Below are 8171 nucleotides of genomic sequence, written 5' to 3'. Positions count from 1 at the left end.
AAAAAAAAAAAAAAATCAGGGGAAGTTTAATAGTAAAACATCAACTTGTACTACATGTGGTACTAATGCAAGTATTAAATGCTAGTTTGCATTACCCTGATAATATAAAATTTATTTTGGCAAAAGACAAAGGTTCATTTTAGGAAATATTCCTGTGAGTTAGCCAAACGAATTTCTACCAGCACTCTATGGTATCAAAAACTATGCCTTAAATGCAAAAAAGGGGGGCCTTTCTCCCCTACCCCTCACCATATCAATTATAGGTTTGAAGAACAAATTTGGGAGTGTTTCATCTGGTGTTTGTAGATGAGATAAAATCTGCATGTTTGTTTCTTTTGCAATGTTTAAGCATTATTTGGAGCCCTAGGAACTACAAAGTCAGCGTGAGATTCTGACTGGGAACAGCACACGGCCAGTACATGACCAGCACACGGCCAGCACGCAGCCTGCCTGCCTGCCTGCCTGCCTGCCTCTCCATCCTGATTAGGCTGTTTTCGTGGCTGTTGGGCTAAGCTATGTGGCCACTTAGCTGTGTGGCCATGTCAGGATATTTTAAAGGACTTGCCAGGGAGAACTGGGAAGGAGATGGCCTTGTACTGTGGGATGTGAGCTGAAGTCAACGTCCACTGCCTCAGAACTCAGGGAGCTGATGCCAGGGGGCACAGAGGTGGGCAAGGCTCAAAGCGGGAAGGGAACACTGTCTGCTGTGGAGGGTGGGGAATCTCTCCAGCCTGCTGGGGATGGTCAGCAATGGTGTCGCAGACCACGGCTGTCCTCAGTCCAGTGTCTGGGGGCATTCTGCCAGAGGGTCCCCACACCCTGCACAGGGGCAGAGGCTGGCATTAGCAGCCTCCCCATGGCAGACCTCGCGGCCTGAGGAGTATGTGTGGCCTTGCTGCCAGAAGTGACTCTGATTCACAAAGGCTGCCTCCAAACTGAGCCCGACCCTCTACCCACCCAGTCGCCTGAGACCCTGCCAGTATTCCAAGGCCACAGAGAGCTTTTCTACCTCTTAAATGTCTGAAGGCTGCTCCGAATGCAAAGAGGATTCCTCCTCCTGCTCCCACCCCTCTGTGTTACTGAGAGTGTCAGCTGGTGGAGACTGCCTTTTATATGCAAATATTGGAACCATTAATTCCCAGTTCCTGCCCCCAACCCTCCCTCTTACAAGACCCTGTCCTTCCCATCTAATGGCAAACCGATTCCCACCTTGCTAGAGTGGTTAAGGACTTCTGGGCTTGGTGAGACTAAAACTGACTTATTTTGGGTACTCCAGTGCTGATTCAGATTCTACAGAAGGGAAATGCCTTAAGACCAAGGCATTTTATGTCTAAGTAGGAAAATGACCTCCCCAGTGGGCCCCTTGCTGAGTGCCCTGACCAAGGAGCAAGTTCTGTTCCTGCTGGGGCCTTGGGGGTCAGCACTATGCGGGTCCCAAACTTACTTGTAAGGGGAGAGGGGCACAAGGGCTGAGGAATTTTTCCAGAGTCACCCATCTCTGTGGGGGGAGAGTAGTGATGGAGCCTGAACAAGCCACCTGGCCACACTCTGGGCCCTTTCTCTGGTCGCTCCAGGAAGGCGGGAACTCAGCCCTGTTACAAAGAACAGCCAGAACAAGAGGGCAATCGAGGATTCATGGCCTCCTTTTGCCGGGCTTTGGAGTCAGTGGTGAAAGGATGTGTGCCTTCCCACTGTGCTCAGCCCCCTTCCCCTTCTGCTGTCCTGTCTCCCCCGCAGCCCCTCAACCCCTTCCCTGCAGAGTCCCAGAGTTTGCCAAGCACAGTCCCTCCCTGGCAGCCAGCCAATACTGATCAGTACTGAAAGCTTCAGCCAGGGAAGGAACATGTTCTCAAAATGTAAAGCTTGTGTCCCAGGGAGATGCTTGGTTAGGGGGCAGCAAGTGTTCCAGACTCTGTCACGGTTCTCCAGGGCAGCCCGGCTGGGGGGGCGGGGATCTTCCAGAAAGGCCAGGTCCCTCCCAGTCCCAGAGTGACAGAATTCACTTCCCCCCACTGCCGCAGCTGCCCCAGCTCTTCACTGCTGTCCTGGAGGCTCTGTGGCTCCCTGCTTTGCTCGCCCTCCGCAGTTGGTGGCGCTTACTTGTACCAGGCCATGGAGCCGCCCACGCAGCCCTGTGAGGCAGGAATGCAGGAATGGGAGGGCAGAATGAGAGCAGGAGATGCAGTTCCTTCCCTTCAGAGAAAGTTGTTTCTTCTTGTACTGGTCCTGATGTAAAGCAGCCCCGCAGTGACTTCACACCTGACACAATGGCCCTGACTATGGATGCTAATGAGCTCACAAGTGGCCACCAGCCTGGCCCCAGTACAAGGGCTGGAGCAAAATGCCTTCTCCTAAGAGCAGGGGTCCTAGGATTGTGTTGGGATGACCGGTCTAGCAGGAAAGCTCCTGTGAGTGACCTCGTGTTACCTGACCACTGGTGCAGACATTCATTCCAGGCTGGACTCTGTAGCATGAGGGGGAAAAACATTTAAAAAGTAGGTTCAGGTGCAGTGGCTCACACCTGTAATCCTAGCACTCTGGGAGGCTGAGGCAGGTGTACTGCTTGAGCTCAGGAGTTGGACAGCAGCCTGAGCAATAGTAAGACCCTGTCTTTAAAAGTGAGCCTGGTGTTATGGCAGGTACAGCAGTCCCAGCTACTGGGGAGGCTGAGGCAGGAGGATCATTTGAGCCCAGGAGTTTGAGGTTGCTGTGAGCTATGATGCCACAGCACTCTACCTATGACAGAGTGAGACTCGGTCTGAAAAAAAAAAAAATAAAGTAAAACAAAGTAAAATTATTAAAAAAATCAGAAAAGGGCTGAGCAGTACAGTAATTTAGAAGGTAATTTAATGTATTTAGGGCCTTATCCAACTATCATCTAAAACTAAGTCTCACATCTTTGGGGGAAAGATGACCGGGCTTTTTTTTCCACGAAGGGCATTTGAAACTTGCTCATACAACTGTAGTGATGCCTCCTCCTCCCTCTTTCCCTCCTTCCCCGCCTCCCTGACCCACAGCCTGCTGCTGTACTGACTCTCGTTCCTGCCTCTCCCACACAGGTACACGCTGGCGGCCCAGGACCTGGTGATGCGTGCCCGGGGTGTCCTGAAGGACAGAGGATGGCGGATATCTAATGACCGACTGGGCTCAGGAGACGACATTTCTGTCTATGTCATTCCTTTAATACATGGAAACAAACTGTCATGAAAATGGTCCAGGGGGTTGGGAAGACAGAGGGGAAGAAATCAACTGGGGTGCCTCTCAGCAGGGTGGGCCTGGGAAGTGCCCCTGCGAGTTCCAAGTGATGGAGACACCTCCCAGCCCAGTGCGGGGGTGGGGAGCGTTTGCTGCCAAAAGGCCTCCGGCTGTGCTTCAAGATGACCCTTAGGTTTCCGTGTCTTCTTTAGTAACAGGCCAACTCTACAGAGTAAAACACAAAGGCTGCTACTGAGTGTTGTGTTTGTTAGTTCCTTTTATGGGCCTCCCCGGTGGCCATTGCCTGCTTGGGGCACATACCTTGTATTTATTTTCTCTAGAGTAGCTGGGCAGCCATTTTCACGTGTAACTGGCAGGCAACTCCAGTCCGTCAGCTGCCAACTTCCCTACCAGGGTAACAAGTGTGTTGGAAAGTGGGGAACCGCGCCTCCAAGTGTAAGCGCCCACCAGCTACGCCAAGACTCAGCTGCCCACTTGCCCTCGTTCTCTCTGTTCTGTGGTAATGGTGGCGTAAGGCAGGGACTTATCTCTTTTTTGACATTCCTTAATTTTTTTTTCTTTTCCGTAAAACAGGGCTGGGAATTTCCAGCTCCTTGCTGAGGAATTTCTGTGTCAGAGTCCACCCCGGGCTGGCTCGTCCCCATGTCCTCCAGCCGTGCCGCCCAGGCAGCCTTGCATGACAGCACCGTTGTTGTCTGACGTTAGTTCCAGGGTTGCATTTTCTCACCAAGTCAGTGTGTTTTCAGGAAAAAATCTGAGTGTTTCTTTGGACCGAGAGTTTCTCTCTTGTCTTCAGTGCCTCCCTTGTGTGGCCAGAGGTTCCTGTGTGATTCAGGATTTCCCCCTCTGGAGTGGCTGACCCTGTCATACCTGCTGTGTTGTGGGGACATGTTTGAAGCAGTGTCCATCAGAGCAGTCTGGGAGGTTTATCGTATCTACCAGTTCACCAAACCTCATCTGAGGATGCTTTTGGATTCAGGTTTCGTGAGCTGTGACTGTCCCCAAGTCCTCTTCAAACTAAGTGTCAGTATCCGAGTTCTGTCAAGGAGCAGCCTTTCTCCTCCCCCTGTCATTTTTGTGCAGGGTCCACTCAGGATGGGACTTTGATAAAAGTGAACTTGAATAGGGTTGACAGGCCATTTCCATGCTATGGGTCTGTCCCTTCTCTGGAGAATCACATCCTAGTGACCCAAAACTGAGCCCCTGTTCCACTGTGGTTCCGCCTGTGAGTGTCCCACACAGACAGCGGCAGCAGAGGCCACCTGCGCACCTGCAGCTTCTCTGCCGGGAGGAGTGGCGAAGTCTCTCAGGCCTCCTGCTCTGCGAGGGTGTGTAAGACAATCCTAGTTCCCTGGTCCTCTTCCTCAGGGCTACCACGCATCCTCACCATCCTGACAACTGTGTGTAACTAAAATACTCTCTGACCCAATAAAGAAAAGCTTGTTGGTGTGATCCAGCCCCAAATGCTAGAGAGCCGATTTCCGTTCTCGTGTGTCCTTGGAATTCCTTCTCAGATGACAGGAGCAGAACCCTTCCTCAGGGGTAGTAAATCACAGCGTCCGTAGGGTTTAGATATTTTATTCATAAGGGCTGGGAGCCGTCCTACTCAGGAATGAATTCATCCCCCAGTGTGGAGACAACATCCTGTCTGGCAGGTGCCCCACGGGAATTCACCCCGCCACTCCAGTGTTGCCTGGGAAGGATCAGACCATTACCTTGTCAGGAGTCATCTTTGTCTGACAGCATCTCCGCCTCTTTCAGTAAATCCAAGCTACCCCAAACTGACCTGCCCCGAGCATCTCTTTGGGGAGGAATTTGTGTAAACCGTTTGCCTTCCTGGTAGCATCTGATGCTGTGGGGGATCTTCTGGGCAGCCTTGTGGAGAGTCTTACGTGAGGACCCTGAGCTGCCACCGTTGGGACCCCTCCTGTGTGCCCATTGCCTTTCATCTCTGTGCTTTTCTGGGCCTCACTTTGAGCTTCTCTAGTTTTATTCCAACTACCAAGTCGGAATTTGGGTTTAGACATGACGACCTTCCACTCAGTCCACCAATTCGCCTACTGCCAAGGTACATCTCAGGAAAACTCTGGAATCCCCTAATTCAGAATACCCTGAAATCTTGAGAATTTAGTCCTATTGGTTTGAGTTAGAAAGGCATCCAGGAATTCTTTTCAGAAGCCCCCTTAGGTGAAGCGATCTTAGTAGCGAGATGAACCCATGTTTGTGTTGGAGGACCTAATCAAAAGTGGGGAATGGGGCGGGTTAGTAATGCCCAGGGCACATCTGCCCAGCCCTGGAAGTGCTCTGTGAATGGAGCTTTCTTAGTTTCGGTCTTATTTTTCAGCCTCAAGTCACCCCATTCCAGAATAGGGAGTGTGTCTACACAACGGGGTGGCCCTTGGTGCATTCCCGGACAGGTCAAAAGTCAGCACACTTCAAAATTCTGCAGACCATATTTGGATGTGGTTCTGAAATCTCATGTATCTGACTTGTATCCAAATCTGCTTGTCCTGATAGCCTCAGAGGAAGCCTCGTTTAATAAAAAGCTTTTCATTTCCTAGTCAAGTGTTTATGGTTGTCTTGGGAGGGTGGGGGCTGCTTCCTTTAAAGAAAGGCTTTTTCAGCTCTGGATCTCCCTGGCGGGCTGGCCTCTGCTCTTCAGACTATTTGGTGAAAGTCTGTTCCTTAAAGAGAGCAAACTCACACACCATCCACGCTCTGGTATTTCACTAGGTAACAGCCGCGGCTTTGTTTGTGTAATACCTGAAATCACAGCAGTATCCAGGGTGCAAGGTGTGTTCTGCTGTGGTTATGTAGACCTGGATACTTGTTCTTGAGGCCGGAAAAGAAGGGTGAAAATCAGGCTGGGCCAAGTATATTCAGCTGTCGAACAGGACAAAGCTTTAAAAAGTCAAAATTTCAGTTATTTTCCACAGTATTCTGCTTTGAAGGATTTGGGGTGTTTAATTTTTTCAGTAATGAGTAGCTTCCCCTCCCGGGGCCTTGTGAGCTCAGCTGCAGCTTCTTCTTGCTCTTCCAAGGACCATTTACTTCCCGGGAGGAGTTATGCAGCCACAGGTAGATACTGACGGCAAGAGGGAGGCCCCAGGACCCAGATTTAATCGCAGAACTTAGCACAGGTTTTCCACTTACCCAGAGCACTAGAGTAGAAACACTTTGGGGAAATCTCCCACATCTTTAAAATTCTGACCCCGTCTTGATACCGGCTTCCTCCCGTCCTTCCTCATCTGCCAGTCCCCTCTATTTCTAAGGCCCCAGTGCGCAGTGGTTTTCTTCCCACCAGTTCGAGGACCTCACCTTTCCTTAGGTGACCCAGCAGCTCCACTGTTTTCAGAGTGAACAATACATTACGCTTTGATGAGATTCTATTTTCAGCGAGGTCGCGCTTCTGGGACACTTGGAGAAAGTGGAGAGAGTTGTTGTCTATGCAAGGAACGACCAGGCTGACCACAAAAGTTCTCAAATCTAAGAAAATGGGAAACTGGTCTCTGGTAGGAGCGAGTTGTATGTTAGGAACTCAGATTTTTGAGGACTTACCATTGCAGAGAAATGTCGCACCTATACACAGGAGTCCGCGTCTCTGAGCAAACTGGGTTCAGGTGGTGGCGTGTGGGATTCGTCACAGGACACTACACAAGTGGCCAGATCTGCTTCCTGTGAGCACCGGGCCTTCTGTCAGATTTGAGTGCCAGTCTGGAGAGCACTGCTCTGCCAAATCCATGGTGTCACCTGTGTAAATAGCTATGACTCTCCCTCTGTGTCTTCAGTGAACTTCTGTCACGTAGCAGCCAGGTAGATGGTGACCAAATCAGGTTGTAGACGTGCACCTACTGTGACGTACTCGAGGAAGGGCGGCCTGGGCCTTTATGCTCCTGATCTCCCACAAGTATGTGCTATTCGTCTGGGGAATCTGGAGGTTACCCTTTGACTCCTACTATGTCCCCAGTTTTCTGCGTTTCCTCTGAAGACCCAGGAAGGCCCATTCTGAAGATCATCTGTAAGGAGCATGTCATGGTCTGGGTTTCCAGAACTGCCCTCCATACAGTGAATGAGAGAAATCCGCCTGGAAACGGCTCCAGAACCGAGTCCCTTTATGCCTCGTGATTGTGAAACACTGAACTTTGTAACCCCAAACTGGACACTGGTTAGTAAAGGGGATCTATTTTGTGTGTTTTGAAATGTAGGTGCAAAGTTCCCTGGAAAAAAAGCTAAAGAAATGTATATGCTCAATGACATTTTAAAATAAAATATTATATATATGTATATAGAACATCGCTGGCACAACTTTTTTGTGTATTTTCTATGAATTCACTGTGATGTTTTTTCATAGCAGGTGACTGCATGGTATGAGAGTCTTGTGGCTTAATTTGAGGTTATCAACTGTGAACACAGCCTCAAAAGAAAATCAAAAGGAAATGGATGCAGACACCACAGGCCCTCTCAGGATAGCAGTAAAGGCTGATACACTGGCTAGGCCTCGAGAGCAGTGCTTTTCAATCTTTTTTATCACAGCACACTTGAACCTACAGCTAAACTTCCATGGCACACTTAAAGTATGTTGATCAAAAAAAAAAAAAAGTAAAAAAAAAAGAAAATACTGTGCTTTGAACTTCTTTTGAAACTTATTTAATTAATGATCTTTAAAAATGTTCATGGCACACCAGGTTGAACATCACTGCTCTAGAGCAACTACCTTGGGTAGCACATGGGAATGCGTGAAGAATTCTGAGAAGAATTTCTCCCAGCAGATACTCCACAGTGAGAGGGCTATGCCTAATCTCCTTGCTGAGCACAGCATGAAGACTGCCTTGATCAATTAAGCATTTAAGTGTATTTACAATCATTAGTAAAGCGTACTGTTTTACAGAGAAAAGATACTATAACAGGTGGGGTAGGCCCTCAAAGGATGCTAATTGTGCTTCATTGTAGAATCC

At 49.5% G+C, this 8171-nt stretch overlaps 1 protein-coding gene across 1 annotated transcript in view; it reads left to right on the top strand.

The window, feature by feature from the left end:
• PPM1H (protein phosphatase, Mg2+/Mn2+ dependent 1H) overlaps positions 1–7504 on the top strand; it is a 250931-nt gene extending 243427 nt beyond the window's left edge. Inside the window, exon 10 of the mRNA XM_023518406.1 lies at positions 3060–7504. Within this exon, the coding sequence (XP_023374174.1) occupies positions 3060–3207 (148 nt within the window). The 3' untranslated portion in view covers positions 3208–7504. The remainder of the gene's footprint in view (positions 1–3059) is intronic.
• Positions 7505–8171: the final 667 nt, after the last annotated feature.

Source organism: Otolemur garnettii, unplaced genomic scaffold (genome assembly GCF_000181295.1).
Source record: "Otolemur garnettii isolate 467f Iridium unplaced genomic scaffold, OtoGar3 scaffold00138, whole genome shotgun sequence".
Taxonomy (NCBI): domain Eukaryota; kingdom Metazoa; phylum Chordata; class Mammalia; order Primates; family Galagidae; genus Otolemur; species Otolemur garnettii.
This window is presented reverse-complemented; position numbering and strand designations above follow the sequence as displayed.